The sequence below is a fragment of the Xenopus laevis genome, chromosome 1S, assembly GCF_017654675.1.
Source record: "Xenopus laevis strain J_2021 chromosome 1S, Xenopus_laevis_v10.1, whole genome shotgun sequence".
Lineage (NCBI taxonomy): Eukaryota > Metazoa > Chordata > Amphibia > Anura > Pipidae > Xenopus > Xenopus laevis.
Window position 1 is genome coordinate 83,673,494 of NC_054372.1, and position 27,238 is coordinate 83,700,731.

General features: G+C 39.9%; 1 protein-coding gene across 1 annotated transcript; it reads right to left on the reverse strand.

The window, feature by feature from the left end:
* Window positions 1–1,908: 1,908 nt before the first annotated feature.
* gipc3.S (GIPC PDZ domain containing family member 3 S homeolog) lies at window positions 1,909–27,238 on the reverse strand. Its single transcript, XM_018243528.2, has 6 exons — window positions 26,701–27,238; window positions 14,370–14,555; window positions 11,158–11,338; window positions 8,411–8,523; window positions 6,060–6,141; window positions 1,909–2,815 (listed from the first exon to the last, which is right to left on the reverse strand). Exons 1-6 carry the CDS (start codon window positions 27,205–27,207, stop codon window positions 2,673–2,675), a joined length of 1,212 nt encoding a protein of 403 aa, XP_018099017.2. The 5' UTR covers window positions 27,208–27,238; the 3' UTR covers window positions 1,909–2,672.

Below are 27,238 nucleotides of genomic sequence, written 5' to 3' on the forward strand. Positions count from 1 at the left end.
CAAGAGAGCTGCTAATGACATAAATGGAGGTCTTTAGTAATATTCCATATGTTTGAAACAGGTCTAATAACCCATAACTAAAAGATGTTTGCTTTCAAGTAGTTGACCTGTAAATGCTACATAGTGATATGTTGTTCAAATGTGATCTGGTACAAATGTAGCAACTTCATTACGTTACCCTTTCACTTAATATACTCTAATTAAAATTAACCACATATTACAATTATCTATTCTTCAGAGTGAATAAACACAGAGTAGACAGTGCTAATAAGCAAGTTTGGATCAAGGTTCAAGGAAGTTAGAGTCTTTTCGAGTGGGCTAGACACAGGACCCATTAAAGGAACTTAGAGCCATAGTCTGAATGGACAGGATGCTGTACAACCCTCTACCGGAATGCCTCTTGGTTATGTTTGGATGTCTGGATTAGCACTTTTACCAGCACCAGCAACTTGCCCTTCTGTGAACATCTTGGCAGATATACTACACAAAAAGTGCTGGGTGTCCGGACCCAATACAAAAGTAACCCAGGAAATAAAATGACATTGTCGGAGAATTGGACTGTTATACAGTCATATGAAAAAGTTTAGGAACCCCTCTTAATTCATTGGAGTTTTGTTTTTCATTGGCTGAGCTTTCAAATTGCAACTTCCTTTTAATATATAACATGCCTTATGGAAACAGTAGTATTTCAGCAGTGACATATTGATTAACAGAATATAAGCAATATGCATCATAACAAAATTAGAAAGGTGCGTACATTTGGGCACCTCAACAAAGATATTACATTAATACTTAGTTGAGCCTCCTTTTGCAAATGTAACAGCCTCTAGACGCCTCCTATAGCCTTTAACAAATGTCTGGATTCTGGATGGTGGTATTTTTGACCATTTGTCCATACAAAATCTCTCCAGTTCAGTTAAATTTGATGGCTGCCGAGCATAGACAGCCTGCTTCAAATCATCCCATAGACTTTCAATAATATTCATGTCCCTGAACTAGCCACACAGCCCCACAGCATGATGGAACCTCCAGCAAATTTGACAGTAGGTAGCAGGTGTTTTTCTTGGAATGCGGTGTTCTTCTTCAGCCATGCAAAGAGCTTTTTGTTTTGACCAAATAACTAAATTTTTGTCTCATCAGTCAAAAGCACTTTGTTCCAAAATGACTGTGGCTTATCTAAATGAGCTTTTGCATACAACAAGCGACTCTGTTTGTGGCGTGAGTGCAGAAAGGGCTTCTTTCTCGTCACCCTGCCATACAGATGTTCTTTGTGCAAATTGCGCTGAATTGTACAATACACCATCTCCAGCAAGATGTCCCTGCAGGTCTTTGGAGGTGATCTTTGGGTTGTCTGTAACCATTCCCACAATCGTCCGCATATGCGGTATTTTTCTTGGTCTGCCAGAACTGGGTTTTAAAGCAACTGTGCCTGTGGCCTTCCATTTCCTGATTAAATTCCTTACAGTTGAAACTGACAGTTTAAACCTCTGAGATAGCTTTTTGTAGCCTTCTCCTAAACCATGATACTGAGCAATCTTTGTTTTCAGATCTTTTGAGAGTTGCGTTGAGGATCCCATGCTGTCACTCTTCAGAGGAGAGTCAAACAGAAGCACAACTTGTAATTGGTCACCTTAAATACCTTTTCTCATGATTGGGTACACCTGCCTATGAAGTTCAAGGCTTAATGAGCTAATCCAACCAATATGTTGCCAGTAATCAGTATTGACCATTTTTCAAATTAGCAAAATTAGCAAAATTACAAATTTTTGCACAGCCAATACTGTTTCATAAAAATCTTTGTTCAGAAAACACCCCAGTACTCAGATGTTCCTGGGAAATGAAAGACGTACCACTGTTATCTTTTATGTTGAAAGTGGAGTAAATTATTATGCCGGCTGAGAGGGGTTTCCAAACTTTTTCATATGACTGTAAATAGGAAATGGCATAGATACTCTGTGCATTCATACAAATATGGTGGAATCCTTCTGGGGTTTAGTTAATTTTTAACATCAAAAAGTTAAAAGTGAAGTTTTGGTGCACTAAGATCCAAAAAAAACTTGAAAAAAAATAAATTTTAGGTTTTACTGGAATACAAACTGAATGAAGAAAAAATGTAGTATATATTGCAGTTTTTTGGGAATGTGTTTTATAAACACATTTGATTTGGCATAGAAATGGCATAGATACTCTGTGCATTCATACAAATATGGTGGAATCCTTCTGGGGTTTAGTTAATTTTTAACATCAAAAAGTTAAAAGTGAAGTTTTGGTGCACTAAGATCCAAAAAAAACCTGAAAAAAAATAAATTTTAGGTTTTACTGGAATACAAACTGAATGAAGAAAAAATGTAGTATATATTGCAGTTTTTTGGGAATGTGTTTTATAAACACATTTGATTTTGTGTATATAAGTTAAGTAAATATAGATCCTTGACTTTTTCTTGATTGCTTTTAGTAATTAATAAATATTACAGTTGATTCTCGAAACATGAAAGAGTCTTGTGTCACTAATCTTTCAAATGGCTGAATAATCCTTCCACAGTTAATATGTTATTTTAAACAGAGAACAGTCAAACAAACATAAATACATTCCATGTAAGAATTCCTGCTGTGATGTTGAAAAGTGAGTCTCAAAAGAAGCTGGACGGAGTGCATTTATTGAATAGAAGGTTTCATTTTTCTGCCTGATGAATTGCATCCCACACTTCCAGAACAAACTCAGATGGGAAAGCAAACTCGCCCAACACAGTGTCCAGTCCCCGACAAAACTCTTCTGGATCTTGCTTCTCTTTGGCAATCTCAACCAGAGTTGAAGCTAAATAAAAATGAACATTTTGAATAGAGCTTTAAAATCAAAAGTGTATTTTCAACAAAGGTGCATAAAGTACAGTAGAACCCCTATTTTAAGTTTTTCAGGGGACCAGAAAAAATTGGTGTAAAATCAAGAAAAATGTACAATGATGGAAAAGTTAAAATCAGAAGTAAAATTAAGGTTTAACTGTATGTGACATTATCAAAAATGGTTCACTGTTATTTCTCTTTAGGTATCACATTTTTTTTTGCTGTGATAACTGTTTTATACTCTGGAATTTAGAACTACTGGACTTTAACAAGTATGTATTGCTATTGCATAGTTTAGTTAATATTATTTGCTACTATAACAAATAGTAAAATGAGAGTTATTTCCAGACTAATGCCAGACAGATTGCAGTACCAGCAGTTAGCATTATTTAGAAAATCTTAGTTTTACACATAATAGCTGTTTCATTGCTCATTAAAGGAAATCTATATGCTGATAATAAATACTTAAACAACAGATAAATGTTGTCATTTTACATCTTTTCCCTATTTTATGATATTCTCTGTGCTGCCTTGGTTATTACCTGACCAGAAATACTGCAGCGAATGAAGTGGAGTACTGGAGTCCAGTAAACTGACCTAGCATGTGTGTGTGTGACATTAGCAGAGTTGCCAGATATTTTGGGACATCCTAGAACCTCCTAGAACCCATCTGGAGTCAATTGGTGGACGTTGAAAAATCAAAGATTTTTTTTGGGGAAAACTTTGAATCGTACGATTCGAATGCAATATTACTTCGATTTGTACGATTTTAATTTGATCCAAAACTGACCTATTCGAACGAAAACTGACCTATTCAGCCAAAAAAACTTTGATTACATTTCGGTTGGTCTTTTTGAATTCGAAGTTCTAGATTTTTAAAATTCAAAATTCGACCCTTGATAAATCTGCCCCTAAAACAGGATAGCCCATCCAAAACAAAAAACAATATTGAGAAAGCAGTTTGTTTCCAGGAAAAGCGTTTTTCTCCCAGTTGTGCAGCTATGCTAACACATAATCAATCATAGGCTGGCTTTCTAAATATAATGGTGGGTTTTGATGTAAAATATATACTAGAGCTATATTTTTTCCATTATTCTAAAGGAAACAGGAAAAATAAACATTAGTGCTGGGATGATTGGAATGTTTGTTAAATAAACCAGTCAAGTAACAGTTGCTATATCATTTTTGCATTATTCTCTCAACACAGTTATATGAGATGTAATTATTTTTCTTGTATTTTTTGTTAAAGGGGAAGTTCACATTCATGGTAACTTCTAGTATCTTATAGAATGGCCAGGGCCGGATTTCAGCGGTGGGCGTTCCTTGGTCCACACTGCTCTAGTGAGAGCAAGCGCACCGGAGCACTGGGGTGCTGCACGTCCCCAGTGCTCCTCAGCAAGCGGCTGGGCGGCACTCCACCCCTACCAACTTGCCGCCCTAGGCCCGGGCCTATGTGGCCTCGCCACAAATCCGGTCCTGAGAATGGCCAATTCATAGCAATGTTTCAATTGGTCTTGATTTGCTATTTTGTATAGCTTTTTTAAATTATTTTTATTCTTCTTCTGGCTCCTACCAGCTTTCAAATGAGGGACAATGACCCTGACAGCCCATAAACTGTTGCTCTGCAAGGCTTCAGTTTTATAGTTATGCTATTTTTTTTATTGCTTATCTTTCTATAACTTACTTCTCCTATTCATTTTCCAGACTCTCATTCAAACCACTGGTGGCCTGGTTAATTTGGACCCTAGCAAGTAGCAACCATATAGCTACTGAAATTCCAAACTGGAGAGTTTGCTGAACAAAAGGTTAACTAATAAAAAAGAAATACTAGTGGCAGATCTCAGTATATATAATATCATCTCAGAATATCATCCTCTACATCAGGGATTGCAAACCTTTTTTACCCGTGAGCCACCCTTAAATGTTGAAAAAAGTTGGATAGCAATAAACATGAAAAAAGTTCCTGGGGGTGCCAATTAGAAGATGTGGTTGACTACTGGTGGCCCCTGTGTGGCCTGGTAGCCTACAGAACGCTCTATTTGACAGTGAACTATGGTATTTATGCAAACAAAACTTGTTTCCAAGCAAGGAAATGAAAAATATGCACCTGCTTGGAAGCCACTGGGAGCCACATCCAAGGGATTGATGAGCAACATGGTTGGGATCACAGGTCTAAATCATTCTAAACTTAGTTTAGTTTGAGGCAAACTACCCCTTTAAAATGTTATGTTCCCGAACATTACTGTTATTACAGACAGTTCCCTAAGTAGCAAAACTATGGTGGATCTCACCAGGGTCGAACTGGAGCCTTGGGGGCCCAGCAAGGTTACAAAATGAAGGGCCCTCCTGGCTGCCCTCAGGGCCCCCTCCAGAGCTTCAAACTCCCGCCCCCGCTGCGCAAAAGATGGACCACGCAAAGGACGCCACATGCATGAAAGACGCGTTCCGCTCATGTGCGAAGGTCGATGCACCGCAGCACAATGGTCTTTATGGGGGAGCAGGTCTGAGTCGGAGGGGGCCCATGAGGGCCAGGGCCCACCAGGTTTTTTCCCGGGGTCCCGCTGGCCCAATCCGACCCTAAATTTCACAGCTCTTTAAGCTGCTAGCTTTGTTCAGATGACATTTCCTATCTTTGAGATTGGTTCACAATAGTTACTTTACATGAATGACAAACTCATGAGGAAACTAAAATGGTGCATGTGGCCAAAGGTGAGATTTTTTTTGGATCAAGTGGTTCACATTGCTTATTTTATTTTTGAGTATGTGTAGCAAGCTCCAAATTTACTACTTTCAAAAGATATATATTGTATTATTTTCTTATAATCTTCCAAGAATATAACATTCTTGTCCACAGTAAGTAAGTCACACTTGGATTTGTATAAATAAACTACTCAAATTAAACCTGGCCCCGAAGTTCCAGCAGAGCCTGACTAGAGCCATTCAGATTTGCTCAGGATATTAACCAGACAATTCTTCCTTGGGGCAGATCCTGTAGCATGCAATAAGCATCCTTGTTGTTTAGTATAACTGTGCTTAAAGGAAAAATTATACCCCAGAATGAACACTTTACCAATAGATTATATCATAATAAAGGAGAACGAAAGATAAGAATATAATGCTTGCACTTATAGTTGGGCTATAGTAATGTTACTGGTTATGGTTCTGTAAGGTTGGACTCATGGACTTTTTCAAAAGTTTAATTATGAAAGGCCTCTTACCCAAATCAACATCCCGGATCCCCATGTAGCTTTCTAACAAGTCATCCACTTTGCATGATGCCTCTTCCTCTACTTCACTCGGCTGCAAAAAACAAAAACCCAAAAACTGAACATTTAATATTAGCTCCCAGAATAATAATTACATAATGTGTTAATTTAAAATGTTTCCATGCTTTATAAATGTACATTGTATAGCTAACACTATATAATAGACAGGTTGAAACAAACATTTGTACTTACTGTCTGGATATTTGAATGCAGTGTTGGACTAGGGGGGCCCTCAGCCACAAAGATCCCTCTGGCCACCCCCTGCCACAACCCCTCTCCGTACCCCCATCCCAGCTGCAACCCCCCCCAGGGAGCCAGGGCCCACCAGGTTTTTTTCCCAATGCCCCACAAGACCAGTCTTACCCTGTCTAAATGATCTGCCACTTAATAGGTGGGATGGGGGACACCTTTGTGCTTCTCAAATCCTGACTCTCGTATACAGTACTGTCAAATGCATTCAGCACAGTATTCACCAGGGAGTCAATGGTTTCTGCTCACTATAGGGCAGGGAGCAAAGTGCAAAACTATGCTACATGTAATTTTTGTATTTTGCATATAAGTGAGCTTTTCTGAAACAGTCTGAGACCGTTTTTGCTGTGGGGGTGGGTTGTCAGTAAAGGAATTCTTTTTGGCAAACAAGAGAGGGGATTGGTCTATGCACATTCCCTGGTCCCCTGTAATAAGTAATGTAGTATCTTTGCAAGTGCATGCATTTTCAAAAACAGGGGTTACAAAGTTATAATTAAAATGGTTAAGCCACCATACCACATCAAGGTTAACCCCATATGGGTGGTCCCTAACTATTTGCCTCTGGTCATAGTATTCAAAGGCTGGCACTAGGGCTGCCACCTGTCTGGTTTTGACCTGGACTGCCTGGTTTTTGGAAGCGGGTCAAAGCTGTCTGCCTGGTTTTCCAAATTAGGAAAATCGGACTGGACTCTCTAAAAATTGATGCGGTGATCGGCCAATCGCCATGTCACCACAAACCTGTCTGGTCCCTGTGATGTCACCACCCACCGCTCCCCCTCCCTCTGTGAATCACCGCCCTCCTGGAGTAAGGAGCCAGGAAAGGTGGCAACCCTCTGGCACATCCCTGCATGGTAGCATTTCTTGGGATAAGTGTCCCTGACCTAGGCATTGGTTACATGAATTGTGCATTGATCATTTCCATCTCTTTTGTTTGCTAGTAGCTAATTTGGCCACTACAGACTGAAACAAACATTTGTACTTACTGGTTATTTGAATGCAGCGTCGGACTAGGGGGGCCCCCCAGACGCAAATATCCCTCTGGCCACCCCCTGCCAGAACCTCTCTCCAGAACCCCCATCCCAGATGCAACCCCCTTCTGAGAGCCAGGGCCCACATCGTTTTTTTCCGGTGTCCTGCATGCCCAGTCTGATCCTGTCTGAATAATGTGTAACTTAGAAGGTGGGATAGGGAACCCTTTTGTGCTTCTCCAATCCTGACTCTCGTATACAGTGCTGTCAAATGCATGCAGTACTGTATTCACCAGGGAGTCACTGGTGTCTGCTCACCACAGGACAGGGACCAAAATTACACACTACTTTCATGAGATCTATGTTGTACCTATTCTCTTATAATCCTTCAAGGATATAACATCTTGCCCACAGTAAGTAAGTCACACTTGGATTTGAATAAATGACCTACTGAAGTTAAGCCTGGCCCAGTGTTCACCCAGAGCCTGATTAGAGCCATTTAGATTCACTCAGGATATTAACTAGACAATTCTTCTTCCTTGGGACATATCCTGGAGCACGCTTGTTTTAGTATAACTGTGTCCTGCTTAAAGGAAAATTATACCCCCATGAATGAATGAACTTAACCAATAGATAGTTTATATCATAATAAAGGAGAATGAAAGGTAAGAATATAATGCTTGCACTTATAGTTGGGCTATAGTATGGTTATGGTTCTGTAAGGTTGGCTTCAAGAACTCTTTCAAAAGTTTAATTATGAAAAGCATCTTACCCAAATCATCATCCTGGATCCCCATGTAGCTTTCTAACAAGTCATCCACTTTGCATGATGTAACATAACTGTGTGAAAACTAGTGCAGTCAGCATCTCATCCTATAATTACCTACCCTCAACACCTCAAATGTACAGAATTTGCAGTTTTTATATAATTATCCACAAAAGCAGTTTAACAAACAAAAGGCAGGTATCTCTGGTATCTGGTATCTCAAGACTTGTAGTATCTGTATTAAATTATGTTTTCAATAATGGAAATTTCCATTAACCATCCTACTACCATCCCAAACAAATAAAATTATTAATAGCTACCACTTCCTCCACAGTGGCCATGCCTTTGTTCCGCAGGCGGAGAGTCTCTCTTCCACTTGACACTTTATTTTCTGTTGAGCACTTACTGGATCTGCCTCTCTGTCCAATCATATCTGTAGAAATATGAAAATGTATGGCTGATAAAAAACCTATTTGTCCACAAAACTTGAAAAAAGTTGATCTAAAGGTAAAAGACCTTTAAAATATATTCTAATAACAATATTGTAATAACAAAATATTAATACAGATGCAGGATCTAATTTGCTTAGGAGCTGCTCAATACTACTACTAAACTTTTTTTTCTTGATGGGATAACTCTGCTTAATATTTTGGGGAATCAGTATAAAAATCAAGTTTTAAAAGTTACATTCTCAAGTCCATACTCCCTGTTTATCAAAGTACAAGGAAAACAAATTATGTTAACATAGGGAATTCTCAATCGTCATGTGTATTTAAGTGACTATGTCTCTTACAAGAGAGAAATTTTTGCTCAATGCTAAATAGTGTCCCGGACTGGTAACATGTAATTGACTGGAATCAAAGGGAGGGGATTCCTTTAAATTTTAGCAAGCCTCTAAACTATCCCGTTTTCTACAGGGCCGTCCCGATTTTAACAGCTCAGCACGCAGTCCCAGATTTTTATTAAAAAGTTCCAAGTTTCTCTTTGATCTCTTTCACTGACACCAGAAAAGGCACAAAAAAAACTCTGTGTGAGCAGTATCAGGTTCCAGTACTGTCAACAGCATAATAGTTTTCATACCTAGGGCGGCAGCTTTAGGGTGGTGGTCTTTGGATATCTATATTGTAAATAAAAAAAGTGCACAAAAAAATTCCCCCAGCCTGTGGCTGGATATATGCAACTAATATGGTGGTGGAGCTGAGAGGGAGGGTTGCCTGGCTTTCTTACAATAGGTTCATGTGGTACAGCAGGGCTGATTGCTTATGCGCTGATCACCAAGACTAAAGGGATGGGGTGAGGTCGAATGTCTGGAAATTTCACCCTCCTACCCTACTGTAAATCTTTTGCTAACAACATATTTCAGAGGTATTCAGCGAATTTCTACTCTTTAATCAGGTCCAGATTTCTGGCAAGGCCACAAAGGTCTGGGCCAAGGGCAGCACATATTAAGGGGCGCATGCCACCCAGCCACTTTTTACTTTTGCATAGGGCATTTAGGTCTAGGCATGCAGGATATATCCTGCGTGTCATGTCTCGCGTCAAATCGAAGGACGCGCATGATGGGGGCATGGCGTGTCAGCAGGGAGGTTGGTGGGCACTGCCGGCATAATAAGGACTTTTAAAATTAGGTGTTTCACCTTCCAAGATTTACAGTACATATGTATTTGTGTTCTTTTCTGGAGAAAATGATTTTTTCTATGAGCAGTTCATTCTTAAAACCTTCATTAAACCATACTCTTCCTCCAGACAGTCAGACTTTCAGCAGCACAGCAAACTGTCCATCAACAAGGATTTGGGTGTACCGAGTTCTCATTCACCCATGCAAACAGCATCTTCTTCCAGTGTTTTTCTCATATTTCAAAAACAGACACTATAATTGTCTCCTGATGAACATGACTCTAGTGCAGTGTGAATTATTCATTATCTGTATTATCTGTTATTTACAGAGCCGAACACATTTACACAGCACTTTAAAGGGATTAAAAATCATTCACATCAGCTGCTGCCCCAGGGAACTTACAGTCTAAGGTTTCTATCACATTTATACACATTATGGTCAGTTTTATCAGGAGCCAGTTAACCTGCCTGTATAATCCTGTTTGTGCATTTTGAACTTGATGTCAGCAACACTTTAAAAAAAAAACGGGGATAGGAACGTGTTTCCCACTGTGCATCACCTCTTTTTTTTAACAATACTCTGAAACAGCTTTGGAGCTGAGGAGGCCAATTGCTGTAGTTTTGACAGTAAAATATCCCAATTTTGCCTTAAATAGGATTTCAGCTGCTCAACTGTCCAGGGTCTCCTTTGTCATATTTTTCAGTGGGTGACAGGTCTGGACTGCAGACAAGCCAGTTTAGAACGCAGACTCCTTTACTGTGGAGCCATGCTGTTGTAATACATAAAGAATGCGTTTTTGCATTGCCTTGAAATAAGTAAGGCCTTCAATAAAAAATTGTCTTGACGGCAGCATAGGTTGCTCTAAAACCTGTATATTTCATAGTGATTAATTGTGCCTTCCCAGATGTGCAAGTACTAATTTACCCCCATACCATTTACAGATGATAACTCAAGCCAGATGGTCCTTCTTTCACAGAGGATGGTGTGTCCAAGATTTTCAAAAAGAATTTCACATTTAGATTTGTCAGACTACAGGACAATTTTCCACTTCCCCATCTGAAGTGAGATTGAGCCAAGAGAATTGGCAGTGTTTCTGCATCATGTATATGTATGGTTTCTTCTTGCATTTGTGTTCACAAACAATAATTGTGGGTATTCGTGAGCCCATACAGCAATTTCTACTACAGAATCATATCTGTTTTTAATGCCACGTTGCCTGAAAGCCCAAAGATCACAGCCATCCAATACTTACGTTTGGCCTTGCCCCTTGCCTAAAGAGTGTTCTCCAGATTCTCTGAACCTTTTTGATAATATTATGTACTGTAAATGATGAAATCACCAAATTCTTTGGAATTTTAGTTGAAGGACAGAATTCTTTAATGTTGATACAGCCCTAATACACAACTTTTAATACACACACATTCTGAAAATATATATCAAAGGACTCACCAAAAGCACGTTTTGGGTGGACCAGTCGCAGGGTGAATGTCTCTGATTTTGGTAGCTCACGCAACATCTTGGCAACTTCATAGTGCCGGCATCCCACAATAGTCTGATCATTTATGGATTCTATGATGTCCCCCACATTCACAATTTTCAGTCTGTCCGTAATACTGCCTTCCTTAATCCTCTGAATATGTAAAGGGTTAGATTGTTAATCAGATGCCAAATAGTGATAAAACACAACCTTTATATACAAGGGCAAAAGCATTACATTTCTGTTTTCTACTACTGCATTGTTTTGTTATTTCTAAAAATGTTTGTTACATAGAGAAATACTTGCCAAGTTGAGTTTTCTCTGAAAAGTGATTAAATAGAATAAACAGCTAAAAAACAAAGTTGAATTCCATAATACTTAGCATGTACTAAGCTGAAAGCAGGTGGTATGATATCAAATATGCATTAATCACAAAATTAATCACAAAATTCAATGTAGTTCTGAAAATCAAACATGAGAAGCAAACAGCTAAACTTGGGTTAACTGGACGGGTGAAAGCTGTTGGGTAGAGGTCCAGGTGCAATCCCAGCTTTTGTAAGGCTCCACTGTCATTAGGTTCATAAGGACATCACAGGCCAGGCTGGAAGAGACTGTTTTCCCTCCCTTGTTATAAATAAAAAATTTAAAAATGTTTTTACAGCACCTATAGTCTTGTGGTTTAAGTTTGAATGTTAGCATGCATTGATGGCCTGCAGCTTTGGGTAAATGGCTGATGCTTGAGGTTTTTAAAATAAAATTCTAATTTGTAAAAAAAAATTGCCGAAAAATATTGAATCATGCCAAAAAATTCAAATTCAAACCTTGATATCACCCCGCCCCCCAAAAAATACTGCTACTGAAAGATTGTTATAAGGTGACTTGCTGGGGTTAAGTAGAGCAGTGAGAGAATATTTCATAAAATGTTAAATATCAACTGTGCTTAAAATTTCCTCCACAGAAAGTTAAGGATGACATTTAAATTCATAATGTACAGAGGGTTGGTGTCAATGCACATTCTTTACTTGTAGTAGGGTTCTTATGGCAGCCAGCAAAGCTCTTATTGTGCCACCCACTCTTTTTGTTCATTAATGACTTAGCAGAGGGCATTTAAAGAAAAGTATCAGTGTTGATAAAAACTACAGTATGTAGTACAATAAATTATGTTCAGGATGTGACATCCTTGCAGCAGGATCTTGACAAACTGGCACTCTGGGTGGATACGTGGCAGATGAGACTCAAAGTAGATTAAGGCAAGGTTATGAATCTGGGATGTAAAAATATGCAAGCCACTTATACCCTATTGGGGTATTGAGCTGTATTAAGAGAGGAATAGATTTGCCTTCCCCTTTAGAAAACACTGGTAAGGCTCCATCTAGATTTTGCCATGCAATTTTGCTCTCAAGTGCTTTAATGGAATATTATTAAATTAGAGAGAGTCCAGAGAAGGGCAACTAAGCTGTTAAATGGTATGGGCAGTCTCAGTTATGATAAAAGACTGGTCAATGTTGGGTTGCTTCCACCTTAATATTCATAAAGTTATTTTTGTTTTTTTACAGTAAGAGCTCTCATGTTGTTCAGGGCTACAAAGTTGATCCAGGGATTAGTCCAAATGCCATCTTAGGGCAGGACAACACAAATCAATGTGGTGCAATGCGTTGCGAGGAAACGCAGGTGACTAGTCGGAGTCGCCAAATTTAATGTAAGTTATAGAAACATCACAACTACAAACTACACACAACACAACTGTCTGATGAAGACGCATCCTTTGGCCTTCACATCCGACAGTTGTGTTGGATAAATTTAGTTTGTAGCTGCGATGTTTCTATCACTTACAGTATATTATATTCGGCACCTCCAACTGATCACCTGTGTTTCCTAGCAGCGATACACATCGCACCACATTGCTTCATGGAGTACTGCCCTTAGAGTCAGGAAGGAATTCTTCACCATTTAACGAAAATTGGAGAGGCTTTACGCAAGGTTTTGCAGCCTTATGCAGCTTTCACTTTGACATAAAAGGTTGAACTTGATGGACTATGTATGGTATACCTTCCTCAATAACATTAGAAATACCATTAGAGTGTTCAAGATGAAAAAAATCATCCAACTCCCTTTAGAAAAGCACTGTGAAGAGTGCCCGACGGCACTACTCTTCTCCTCTGCATTGTGGGCAAGATGACGGTGTCCAAGGAAAGAAGACGAAGTGTCACGGCGCGGTGACGTCATCCTGCCAGCACGGGACGCCGGCATCAACACGCATCACAATGGCACCAAATTCAAGGCTTAAAAGCCGGTAAAAGACTTGAATCAATGCCCGTGTATAGGATCTTCTCTCTACGTTCCTGGGTGTGATTATTCTGCTATTTTGAACTGTATTCCTGATCTTGACCTATGCTTTCCTTCTGACCACGAATCTTACTGCCTGGATAAGACCACAAACTTTTTAACCCTTTGGATACCTTGCTTGGACTTTGTTACCCTATTGGCTTCTTCCTTGGTCCTGACTTCCGCTTCTGAGCCAGTAAGGCCCTGACAAGCACACTGTAAATGGCAGGTACTTTGCCTTACACTAGATAAACATGCTTGGTAGGAGGCCAAAGATGACCTCTTTGGGTTTCTTACTTAGAGAGTGATAGATTAATTCAGTTTAAACATATTTGTATAACAGGGGCTCTCCAACAAAACAACAAAAGGGAAGCCTCACACATAGGTACATAAACTCTAGTAGGATCTACATCATGAGGCAAGCAATATATTTCAAAGCAAAAGAAAAGCTGTTCATGTTCTTGTGTTACATAGTAAGGTTGAAAAAAGACATCCATCAAGTTCAACATTTTAACTTTTTTTAACCTGCCTAACTGCCAGTTTATCCAGTGGAAGGAAAAAACTCCATCTGAAGCCTCTCCAATTTGCATCAGAGGGGGAATAATTCCCTTGATGCTGCTGACTGCCATTGCTTGCTACAGCCAAGTTTATCATCTACAAGAAATCCAAGGTCCTTTTCCATAATGGATTTGCCATCAAATTAGTCGGACATGACCTATCCTTCATAAAGCCATGCTGATTGCTGCTCATAATGTCATTCAGTAGGACAAAATTTTTAATGTGATCTCTTAAAAGCTTTCAAATAAATTGCCCACTGCAGATGTCAAACTTACTGTTGATACATGGCAAAAAGATTCACCTTTATAAAAGCATATCCAGCTCCATTGTCAGTGATGGTTAGGCCTAGGGCATCTTCAGTCTTGGTTATCTCTACCTCTTTCGTTTCACCTCTGACATGAGCAAAGATGAAATCCTCCAGCCCGATCTGGCCACCCAACAGTTTCTGCATGTCTACTTTGTGTGTATTCAATGTACAGAACAAGATCTAAAGAAAAAAGTAAAATAATATTATTTACTTTTAGTATTTCATAGTATGTCCTGCAACTTTTCAAGCAGTCTTTTTAAAAAATATTTTATAGTTTAATCTTTGTCTTCCTCTTCTATCTCTCTCTGTGTCTTTCAAATGTGGGTTATTGGCCCAGGCAGCCTAAAACTCTGTGATGTTATAAGTGTATTGCTATTGTTACTGTTGTTAATTATCTTTCTGTTCTTCCAGTCTCTCATTCAAATGACTGCCTGGTTGAACCAAATATCTGTTTAAATTCTAGCCTGGAGAAAACCAAATTGAAAATTCTTTCAAAACAGCAATGCCTACATGACAATAAACATTTATTGAACTAACTCCTTACGGTAGTAGAACATTTGTTCCACCCTGTAAGAGCTTACTCTTGATAAAAAAATAATTTATTTTGGCTCTGTTGTGGCTAAACTTTTCTGTTAAAGTTTGGATATGGAGAAGCAAATTGAGGCTTTACTGTAAATCAGACAAAAGTTTTAGCTAGAAGCTGAATTTTCCAGCAAAATGTATCCAAATATCAAATTAAAGATGAGCTCTAAATTATATATATTTAGATTTAAAGGGAAAATATAAGTAGTGGAAAGCCTTCATATAAAATAAAAATAAGTAAAAAAAAAAGTAATTAATGAGGGAAATTATTTGTGTTTTTCCTAAGTGCATATTAGCATTGCAAAGCTGCAAAGGTGAATTAGTGAATGATCTGCCACACTATATTGATCTAGGTAATGTAGGGACCCGTAGAGTTAATCCTACGGTCTAAGGGTTAATTCCCCTCCCTGGAGCCTCATGGCCTGAGATATGGGTTTTCTGCCTGAAGTTTCCAGGGACAGAGCCTTTGGATTTGTGCAGAATGGCAAATCCCAAAAGGAACCACAAGGTGGTGCTGTGCAACCATATAAAAGGGGATACCACGTGCTCAGTCAGCCATTACAATTACAGTTTACAGTGATTGCTGTTATCTGCTGCAGAACTTTGTTTCACTGTGGAGATAGTGACACCCCTGGCAAAATGTAGGCTACAATGGAGTGTGATAGGCTTGCCAAATGCTGGGCAGGATCCTCCAGTGCCTTGATAACTCAACTAGGATGGTTTGGAGTTCTGTATTCACCTTTGGAGAAGGTGAGAGATGCAGATCAGCATGGATGTCGTGAGAGCTTGCGCTATAGACAGCGTTGGGAGCTGGATTAATCTGGATGCCTGCTTCATCTCTGCGTGAGTCTGCCTGGAATGGTAAAGGAAGAGGATCTAGGATGTTTCTGTGTGTGCTTGACTGGGAGAGTCTAGAGCTTATAAAGAATCTTCATCGCTGTGGATGCCAGTTTGTGTGATACCACCGTCTGTATGACTCCCTTGGGTGAGTGTTACCTTTGGGAAGGGTAGGAAAGGATGAGGATCCAGCGACCTCCTGTTTATGGAAACAAACTGTTTGTGAGCCTGCCATGTGGGAGCAACACTTTCCTATGGGAAAGCATGTGGGCAGGTAGCGCTACCTAGAACTGTACTCTTTTGGGGACAAGGGATGGAACTCTGCCAAAAGGAGTAGTGCGGGACTTTGCCTGGCGGTGAATAACCAGGACTGGACTGCAACATGTTCTAGGGTAGTGGGTCATACTTTAAATACATTTATGTGTGAAATGTTACTTTTTACTTCCCCTTTAAACTTGCACTTATTTTATATAAAGTTATATTTGTTATATATAAAGTGTTTGATTGGTTTGTTTCCTAATGGAACTATCCTCAAGTGTATTCCAGGACACCATTAGGTGGAGGCACTGCCAGAGAAGAGTTTTCCCAGTACCTTTCACCTTGCAAAGGGAACTCAGGACCCGAGTTGGTAAGCTGGTACAAGCTTGGCACCAGGGGTGTCGCCAAGAGGGTGTTACAGTAGTAACTAGTAATAACTAGCTTCTTAACACCAATAGTTCAGTAAGATGTTTAGGTACTATTTATTGTTTACTGTTATGTGCCTGTGAAGTTTTTTGAGTCTTTTTGCAGTCACAACACTTTCATTTTTGTAAAATGTAATTACTGTGGATCTAAGAATCCCAAAGGAAATGCACAATGGCTTCATAATATGATTTAATATGATCCTGCAAAGGCATGTGATAGAGTGCCACAAAAACAATTGCTGTATAAACTAAAGACTGTTGGTCTTAGAAAAGTTACATAAACACGGACTGTGAGTTGGCTGAAAGTTAGATAGCTTTTATTTACATTTTTTAAATATTTGATTTAGAAGTTGGCATAGAAGCAATGTTCCTTAGAGTGTAAACTGTGCTGAAGCACACAAGATATTACACCAGCGCGCACAGTAAATTGTGGCGCACATAAACAATTTTGAATACTCATACATAATACAGCAGTTGTTTTTTCCCTTTTGTTATAGGGCAAAATTTTTGAAATGAGGCCTAAGAAAAGTGGTGAAAAGAAGATACCTTTATTTGATAGCAAGCTTTCAGAACATTTCAACTTCTTTAAATCTGATTACAAAGAAGTTACATTGGCTCTGACATATATACAGCATTTTGTACAGAAAAAAGTGTGAGAAACAAAAGGAAAAGCACATATGCATAATATAAATGTAATATATGTAAGCAGAGACAGACATAACAGGAGGTAGGTTATGCAAAGGGGTCCAGATAAGGAAGCAATTAGACTTAAAATGTGAAGTAGATTGCAGTAGATTACAGTAATAGTTAGTACTGTTCACAGATATATTTTTTATAGAAAATTTCCTAGTGTAGGTAGTCAGCCATAAATCTATGACCTACGTTTATATTCCCAAATTTTTGTTCATTTTCTGTTTTGAAATTGCCTTTGACAACTTTGATATTTAAAGTCATTCAGGCTGTGGTTGGGGCTGTTGAAGAGAGCCCTCCTTCTCTCTTTACCCCTGACTCATTACTGTTTTAAAGGGGACCAGCCAGCCCAATAAATAATTCCAAATCCTATTCTGTTGTGCTATTTGGGCATAATAAACTTTATACTTATACTATATAAAGTAACATACTATACAGTATCAACTTTATACTTATCCTATATAATAAAGTTGAAGTGTCTCTGCGTCCAGTCCCTGTGTCCGTGGGATTGCGCTACTACGCATGTGCCCCACGGACCGTCTCTGACGAATGTTTGACTACATATGTTCTAGCGCCCGTTAATTTAACGGGCTTAATGTCTAGTACTATATAAAGTAATTAAATATTTATCACAGCAAACAGGCAGGAGCCATTTTGTGGTGTGGAAGCTGTTATAAAGGCAAGCCTTGCTTAATCTAAGTATTGTATATGTGCTAGGGGAGCACATGTCCAGGCTACAAAACTGTAGACAGTGTGGAAGTAAGGGGGATGTGAGGAGTGCTATGGCTTCTAGCAAATGCAGAAATGAAAGTGAAACTAATTGCGTAATTGCTGTGCCTGAGGCATAGAGAAAGGGAAGGTGATTCATGGTTAGAAGCTATGATTTTAAATAGGTTTATAACCTGCTGGATTGGATGTTTTATTTGAAAAAGTATTTCATTATATAGTAACAGTAACAGTTCTACTATACATGTTTGTAAGACCATGGCACCTACCCTGCAACTATGCACTGAAAATTTACCAGGGAAGGCTTGCTTTGCTAGTGCAATGATAGAAGTGTAACACCTATTTGGCTGTATAGCACACAAACAGTTAAAGAGCACCAGGCTAGGGTATGAGCATGGGTTACATGAGACTTGCACTACAGGGCAGGGCCTTCGCTAAGTGGAAGCTCACCCTTTAAGAGCTAGTAGAACTACACAACACAGGCAGGTTAAGTGCTATTAAAAGATAGATTGGACGCCAGGAGTTCTTGGATGGTAAAACAGGTGAACAGATTTATTATGCCAGAGGCAAATGACATCAAGTTGCAGATGGAACCACAGTGGTTCCATGACATCAGGTTGCAGATGGAACCACAGTGGACAGAGTGGCACACACAGTCAGTTCAGAGCATAAGGTATCAGCAGACAGGGGTAATAAATTCTCCTTTAACTGACGTTGCCAGTGAGGGGATCAGGATCAATCAGGTAGGGTACAGGCAGTCCTTTGCTAACCTAGATGTCTATCAACTGAGTTCCCTGCTCTTAAGGCAAACAGGCATTGTGGGAAGCTACTCCCTTCTACAAATCCTTGTTGGAGCGACAACTGCTCTTACTGCTAAACCTCTCTGTCTCACTCTCCTAGATAGTCTATTACAGGAGCTTACTATGCTAGCTGTTCCTCGTTCACGGGTTGCCTGGTCCCGATTTAGAACTCCAAAGGTACAGGTCCCTTTGGGGTAAATGGCTTTACTTGGCCTATGGTGATCCCAGGCTCAATGGGCATCACCTAGAAGCAACAGGATCAGGAGCCAAAGAGGAAGAGGCCACTCCAGTGGCGGAACTACCGGGGGAGCAGGGGGTGCGAGTGGGCCAGTGCCCGCACCCCCTCAAGGCCCCCTGGCAGCTCGCGCGCCACTGGAATCCGGGTGGAAAATTGCGTACGGAGGGGGGCGGGGGGCCCACGCACCATGGGCCTGCGCCCCTCTAGTTACGTTACTGGGCCACTCGCTACACAGCACTATATAGCAGTGTGGCAGGGGAGTGTAATTACACTCTTTGTCCAATAGATAAAGTGATAAAGTCCTGATTGGGGGGATTAGCTGATCCAGCAGTGTAACAACTCAGAGTAGCTAACCCTATCGGCCCCCTTCCCCATCCCCACATGTTCTGCCTGCTCACCATTAAATCGCCACCCACTGGCCTACCTGAGAGCCAGTGGGGAGCAGGAATTTCTACAACAATCAAGGAAGCAGACCCGTTCTATTGCCACTGAGCATAAGGCTGCTGTAGTGCTTTGCAAAGCTATCTTCGATATACTGGTACAGAGCTGTATTGAGAGGTGCACTGGTATGATTTGGGAAGAAAGAGGGAGGTCTCTCCAGGGCTATTGCATTTGATAGCTGGCTTTTGTTCTCTTTAAATGCTGTTATTGTTGCAAAAGATTGTATAACCTGTGTAGTGTTTAGTAACAGCCCTTCTAAGGACATGTTTATATGTTTATTGCTATGCAGCACTGCTGACACTAGAGGGCATCCTCTACAGCAGTGCAGGGAGAATCCGAGAGTATTCTAGGATTCTATGGTTATGACACTTTCCATGTGGAGCCAGCTAGGCAGTTTTGCAGGCTGTTGAATAAAAGCGATAACCAAAGCCTTCTGTGTGTGTGGGTCAAGATTCTACAACTGGCGACGGGGATTAACCTTTGCATAACTCTCATTGATTTTGCTAACAGTGAGTAACCAGCATTTATCATGGCTCTTTGCACTGAATACATTTTTCCACCATTTGACTCTGATGCTGAAGCCAACTCTGCTGGACAAAGGTGGATGAAATGGATACAAAGATTTGAAAATTATCTGATTGCCATGGATATCACTAATGCTGATAGAAAGAAAGCTTTACTACTGCATTTAGCTGGAGAAAAGGTGTATGATATCTATGACACACTAGCTGAACCCACTGACACATACACAGAAGTGAAAGTGAAACTAACTACATACTTTCACCCTAAGAGGAATACACAATATGAAATCTACATATTCAGACAAGCAGCACAGCAGTCAGATGAAACTCTGGATGCCTATCACACCAGATTACGTTTGCTGGCAAAATATTGTGATTTCTCTAACACTGATGAGGAAATAAAAGCACAAATAATACAAAACTGCACCTCCTCCAGACTCAGGAGATATGCACTGAGGGAATCTGATTTGTCTTTAAAAACCTTACTGGACTATGGCAGATCTTTAGAGATCTCTAAAAAACAAGCTGCAGGTATAGAAAACAAATCCACTACTGATCATTGTGCTGTAAACAAGACAAATGAAGTATGTACCACTGCACACTATACTAAACATAATCAGAAGCCACACACTATATGCAATAACTGTGGTGGTTCTTACCCACATACAGGAATGTGTCCAGCAAAAGGCCAGACCTGCAGAGCCTGTGGCAAAATTAATCATTTTGCACAACAGTGCAGAACAAAGTTGTTTAGAAAAAGTGAATCACATTTTTCCACTAAAATGCAGCAAAGGAAAGTGAATCAAGTCACACCCCACACAGTGATGAAACCTGAGACTTTCAGTGATGAAAATGACTATACATTTGTGGCCACCACCCAGCGCAACATCAAGCAACCACAAGTAGATATACTCCTTGACAATACTACAATTACTGCTATGATAGATTCAGGTTCTGCTGTGAATCTTATTGGAGAAGCAACATTTAAAATGCTACAAACACAGCCACAGCTATTACAAAGCAGCATTAAAATATATGCATATGGTGCAAAAAGACCACTAGATATATGTGGTAAATTCATGACAACATGCAAATTCAGAGATAAGAAAATAACAACATGGTTTTATGTGACCAAGGGAAATCATACTTCACTTTTAAGCTTTGAAACATCATCTTGCCTGGGTCTAATCAAACTCATGAATGCGGTGTCAACTACTTCACGGTCTGTGGCAGATAGCTTAGTATTGAAATATGCTCATTTGTTTGAGGGAATTGGAAAATTAAAAGACTTTCAGGTGCAACTTCACATAAATCCTGCTGTGCAGCCTACAATACAACCACACAGGAGAATTCCCTTCCACTTAAGGCAGAAAGTTAGCACAGAACTAGAAAACCTTGAAAAGCAGGGTATTATTGAACGTGTATATGGGCCCACTCCCTGGGTGTCCCCAATAGTAACAGCACCAAAACCCAAAGACCCTGACAATGTCCGAATCTGCATAGATATGCGACAAGCTAACACTGCAATTATGAGAGAGCGTCACGTCACTCCAACCATAGATGATATTATTCATGACCTAAACCAGGCTAAAATATTTTCAAAATTGGACCTAAAAGCAGGCTATCATCAACTTGAACTGTATCCAGATAGCAGATATATAACAACATTTTCTACACACACTGGGCTGTGGAGATACAAACGCCTGAGTTTCGGTGTATCTTCTGCTGCTGAGGTATTCCAGAATACAATACAGCAATCTTTGTCTGGACTTTCAGGTGTTATAAACTTTAGTGATGACATCTTAGTGTATGGGACAACCCAGAAGGAACATGATAATCTAACTGCAGTGTTTAAAAGACTTTGTGCTAATGGTTTAACATTGAATCGCAACAAATGTGAATTTAACAAAACTCAGCTTGAATTTTATGGTTTTATTTTTTCGGCAGAAGGTATATCTGCAGACCCCAGAAAGGTTGCAGCCATTCATGAGGCATGTGCTCCCAAAGATGCCAGTGAAATACGCAGTTTCCTTGGCATGGCTAACTATTGCTCTCGTTTCATTCCACATTTTTCTACCCTTGCAGCTCCACTGAGAGAGCTTACAAAGAAAGGTGAACCATGGCACTGGGGGGAAACGGAGAAAAATGCCTTCCAGGCATTGAAACAAAGCCTAACAAGCAAGCGCATTATGTCATACTTCAATCCTTACAGAGAAACTGAACTGATAGTAGATGCCAGTCCCGTTGGCCTTGGTGCCATCCTAACACAGAAACACAAAGGTAAACAATATATCATTGCATATGGCAGCCGTTTACTCAGTGATGTTGAAAAGCGATACTCTCAAACAGAGCGTGAAGCTTTGGCAATAGTGTGGAGCTGTGAATATTTTCACCTATATTTGTATGGCAGCCCCTTCACTCTAGTGACAGATCACAAGCCACTTCAGCTGATCTGGAATAATCCCAAATCCAAACCACCAGCCAGAATAGAGAGATGGGGTCTAAGACTACAGCCATATGATTTTCATGTGGTATACAAATCTGGAAAAACAAACCCAGCGGACTACATGTCACGCCATCCCATACCTTCTGCACCATACATAAATTCCAGAGAATGTAAAATAGCAGAGGAGTATGTCAACTTTGTATCCAGCCAGGCAGTCCCAAAGGCTCTTACAATACTGATGCTTCAGGAGGCCACACTAAAAGACCCTATATTACAAGCACTTGCAAAATTGATACGCAGTGGCAAATGGTACACTGTAGACGGACGCACAGAGCATTCAGCAAAGCTCATGACATTCAAAAGGGTTGCAAAGGAACTTACAGTAAATGATGATAACAGCATCCTTTTAAGGGGAAGTCGAATACTTGTGCCATACTGTCTACAAAACAGAGTGTTGGCCTTAGCACATGAAGGACACCAGGGCATAGTAAAAATGAAAAGACTTCTTAGAGAAAAAGTATGGTTTCCTAACATAGATCTGCGAGCAGAGATGGTGGTGAAAGATGCATTGCATGTCAGGCAACAACGCCTGGTACACACAAGGAACCATTACAAATGTCTGTGTTACCAGCAGCCCCATTGTGTCAGGTGAGTGTTGATTTTTACGGGCCATTTCATACTGGTGAATACCTGTTGGTTATCATTGATGATTACTCCAGATACCCAGTAGTTGAGATTGTCAGATCAACTTCCTCTGTTACAGTTTTACCAGCTTTGGACAAAGTGTTCTCCTTACTAGGTATCCCACAGACTGTAAAAACAGACAATGGCCCACTCTTCAATGGAGATCAGTTCAAGATCTTTGCATCCTACCTAGGCTTTAAGCACCAGCGCATTACTCCACTGTGGCCCCAAGCAAATGGGGAAGTTGAAAGGTTCATGCGCACAATGGGAAAGTTTCTTAGAGCAACTACATCTGAAGGCAGGCCATGGAGACAAAATCTGTTTTCTTTTCTCAGAGACTACAGGTCCACTCCACATTGCACTACAGACAGATCACCTGCAGAGCTACTGTTCAACCGCAAACTCAGGATTAAAATCCCAGATGTCGGTGACAGCAAAACTGAGACTCTGGATAGAGACCTGCTGCAAAAGGATCTTAGTGCTAAATCCAAAATGAAAGCATATTCTGACACCCATCATCATGCCAGACCTTCTGGTTTGGCAGTAGGAGACAGAGTTCTGTGTAAGAAACAGAGAAGACATAAACTGGATCCCTTGTATGATACGCAACCATATACTGTTACAGATATCAAGGGTTCTATGGTGACTGCAGAAAATGATCAGCATAGTACCACTCGAAATGCTTCCTATTTCAAAAGGATTCCTGAACAGAATCGAGAACCATCTGACATTGAGGATGAGGATGATGGTTTGCCTTTGCAAAGACTGTTTCAAGAAAATGCTGAAATAAGCAATGACTGCTCTACAGGGAGGCGCTCTGTAGATGATAGTATATCACAGCCACCTGTGTTCACCAACAGATATCCAGTGAGAGCTGGTAGAAAACCTCCTGCATATCTGAACGATTTTGAGACCTAAGTATGTGAGGCTACAACTTGAAAGTCACTATTATTATCTGTTTGGCTACTGTTTTTATATTGTTTATCTGTTTCTAATTTGAAATAAGGGAGGGATGTAGTGTTTAGTAACAGCCCTTCTAAGGACATGTTTATATGTTTATTGCTATGCAGCACTGCTGACACTAGAGGGCATCCTCTACAGCAGTGCAGGGAGAATCCGAGAGTATTCTAGGATTCTATGGTTATGACACTTTCCATGTGGAGCCAGCTAGGCAGTTTTGCAGGCTGTTGAATAAAAGCGATAACCAAAGCCTTCTGTGTGTGTGGGTCAAGATTCTACAACCTGTATAGTTCTGACAAAGAAATGAGACTAGTTGTTATACTGGATCATCAAGTAAATCCTTCATTTTAGTCACAAACATCAGTGCAAGATAAAGGAACAGCATTGACTATATTATCCACAATATTAACTCCAGCTGATCAAGTAAATTGGGTCTAAATTCAAAGAAATAATGAACAATAGCAGTGGTGTAACTAGAGTGCACCGGGCCCCCCTGCCCTGCCCCTTCAGAGGGGCCCAGCTCACTCCGATCCCCATCCTCCCGCCCACACCCAGCCCAACTCCACTCACGCCTTCTTCCTCCCACGTCCTGCCCTGACTTGCGTCCCCTTCCTCGCCGGTAAGAGAGCAGCTGGGGAGGCGGGGGGTTTTCTTATTAGCTATAGAGGAAGCATACCCCATAGTCCAGGCCTCCCTGTTCCCCATGCCCCCCTCTATAGTTACGCCACTGAGCTTACAATGCTTTTATGCACACTTATGCAATTTGTTTTAAAGATATTAGCAGTTTTTGATGGATTTTACACTGCAAATGTCTGTCTCTCATCTTAACAGTTCTGAGCTGCTGTGTCAGCTGGCCTCCAGAGGGTTATGTGACAGCTGTATTCTCTGAATGCTACTCTGTACCATACTCTCCCTCCCACTCTAAAAATAATTATGACTAAAAATTTATTTTATATACTGAACTTACTGCATCCAACTTGAAGGTTCAGCATCTCTATAATAGTAATCCAGGAACTCACCACATTGGATTTTTTTAGGAGTGTAAATTATACTGTACATGCTCCAGGCAGCTGTTGACAATCTAGGCTTAAGGGTCATCACAAGATTATCAAGCAGAAAATGTGGCTCACCTGTGATACAGTATATGCTGATAGTACAGGACTGATTATTAAATTCCGATGCAAAGTGCACATATTTCTGAGCTACCATATAATGAGAATCTCTATTTTATATACAGTATAGGTATGGGATCTGTTATCTGAAAATCCTTTATCCAAAAATATCCGAGTTATGGGAAGGCCATCTCCCACATGGGTCCATTTTAATCTAATAATGCAACTTTAATCCTTTTCCCTGTAATTATAAAATAAAACCTTGTACTCAATCCCAATTTAGATAATCCTTATTCCTAAATAGTTCTAATGGGTCTATCTAATTTTTAAATAATTTTTAGACTTTAGATATTGTGGTCCAAATTATTGAAAGTCCCCCTTATGTAGAAAATAAAAGGTCCCATGCCATTACTGACAGCAGCACAGCTAATTTCCTGTGAAATAGCAGAAAAAAAATATGGAGCTACTGGGGGCATTTTAACAGACACATGTCTGCACTACTAAAGGGCTGTGGTTGCTTTGAACTGGCATAAAACCCCAGAACTTAATGCACAGTATTTCTAGACTACTTCTTTGTTAATCTTTAGTTTAGTTAGCAATGTGGCACCTTTGGTGCATTTCAGTGTAAAAGTGTATGATCTCAAACCACGAGAACCATATATTTGTAATATGTTTCCTCACATACATGGTAAGCAGCATAGGGGATTGATAACACAAAATTAGTTAATAATTACCCAATTTTAATAGTAAAATGGGGTGACACTGTAAATTTTGTCACAAAACTTTCTTTTGTTATACATATTTTAGTTGCTGCACAAAAATATACAGGGATATTTAACCCACAGCCTTCATAGGGTTAACTACAACTCCCAACAATTTCCAATTACAGAAAATTGGAAATCTGTGAGGTAACATGCAAGCTTGCATCATTCACGATCAGCATCGGACTGGGGGACTCGGCACACCAGGATAATACATGAACAACTTCCATTAAAAAGAAATCATCAATTTCAATTATGTTTTACTTATTGTAACTTGTGTCTCAATGTATTTGTCTAAAGAGATCTGTTCTTTAAAAGCTGCTTCAGCATGACAATGTTTTAGTTCTACAGACAGTATTTAACCATGCATACATAAATGGATAGTTCTCTTGATCTTAGATGTGCTGCTGGCTGAGGATTCTGATTTGTAGTAGATTTGAGCCACAGGTTTGGACTCTATGACATAAATTCTGAAAAAACTAAGGGGGACATGACAGGAATACTCTCCTATTAGTAATAAAATACTCTCTTTTGTGACACAATGACTTGGTGAAATCCTGAATAATTAAAGAGAGTTTCTATTTCTTTCTCTTTACAGCATATGTCTCAAGATTACTGAGCAACTTCTTAATACACTGTGTTAGGAATTTAAATGTAATTGATAAAATATCAAAATACTGTGCCACTATTCCCAAAACTAGTAACTAGGTTTCCAAAAGAAACCCCACTGATATCCCATTTCCGTATACAGCAGTATTGTGTGCAGCAGCAGCAAATAAGTAAGCCTGAAATTAAACTTTACATTGCTTGTTTTGATAATTTTTTTATTCCATGAAACTCTTACCTCTGTTGGAGAGATGTTAAACACTTCTGCAATTTTAGCATAAAGCTCTTTGACATTGGTAAAGCCTTCAATCCTTTCTGTTGAGCTGCCATGTGCCAGTTGAGTGTGGAACACCAACCTTGGTCTTATCCGGGGAGGGTGTGGTGTTGGCTGGCCTTGCGTTCGAGCAGTCGGCACATTTTCTGCTCCTTCCTTATTCCTCTGCGTTTCCCTTTTGCCTTCTTTCTGTTCTGGGGCCACGCCGTTCTCCATGAAGCCTGAATCTGATTGTTGTGTCCCCTTTTTGACTCTCTTTCCTGAGCTGCGCAGCATCCTTCCCTTGCCAGGAAGGTGTGTGTGTACTTGTGGGACACAATGACTGGCAGGCTGAGAAAGATAAATAATAGATTTTGGGTTGCTCTTTTTGGAGTCTACACCTTGTAAAGAGACACCTAGTGAGGTATACAGTGCTGGAAATTTTATCCAACATCTCAGGTTACCCAGCAAGACTGTCACTTCTAATCCCATGGGATAAAAGACTATGTAGAAGCATATATTA

What these genes read in the sequence shown, in the direction of transcription:
- gipc3.S (XM_018243528.2), bottom strand. Translation starts at nt 27,207, where the DNA reads ATGGGATTAGAAGTGACAGTCTTGCTGGGTAACCTGAGATGTTGGATA. An exon ending in TGGCCACTGTGGAGGAAGTG is followed by an intron (nt 6,142 to 8,410) that starts GTAGCTATTAAT and finishes TGTTTTTTGCAG; the next exon opens with CCGAGTGAAGTAGAGGAAGA. An exon ending in GATCCGGGATGTTGATTTGG is followed by an intron (nt 2,816 to 6,059) that starts GTAAGAGGCCTT and finishes ATTTTTATTTAG; the next exon opens with CTTCAACTCTGGTTGAGATT.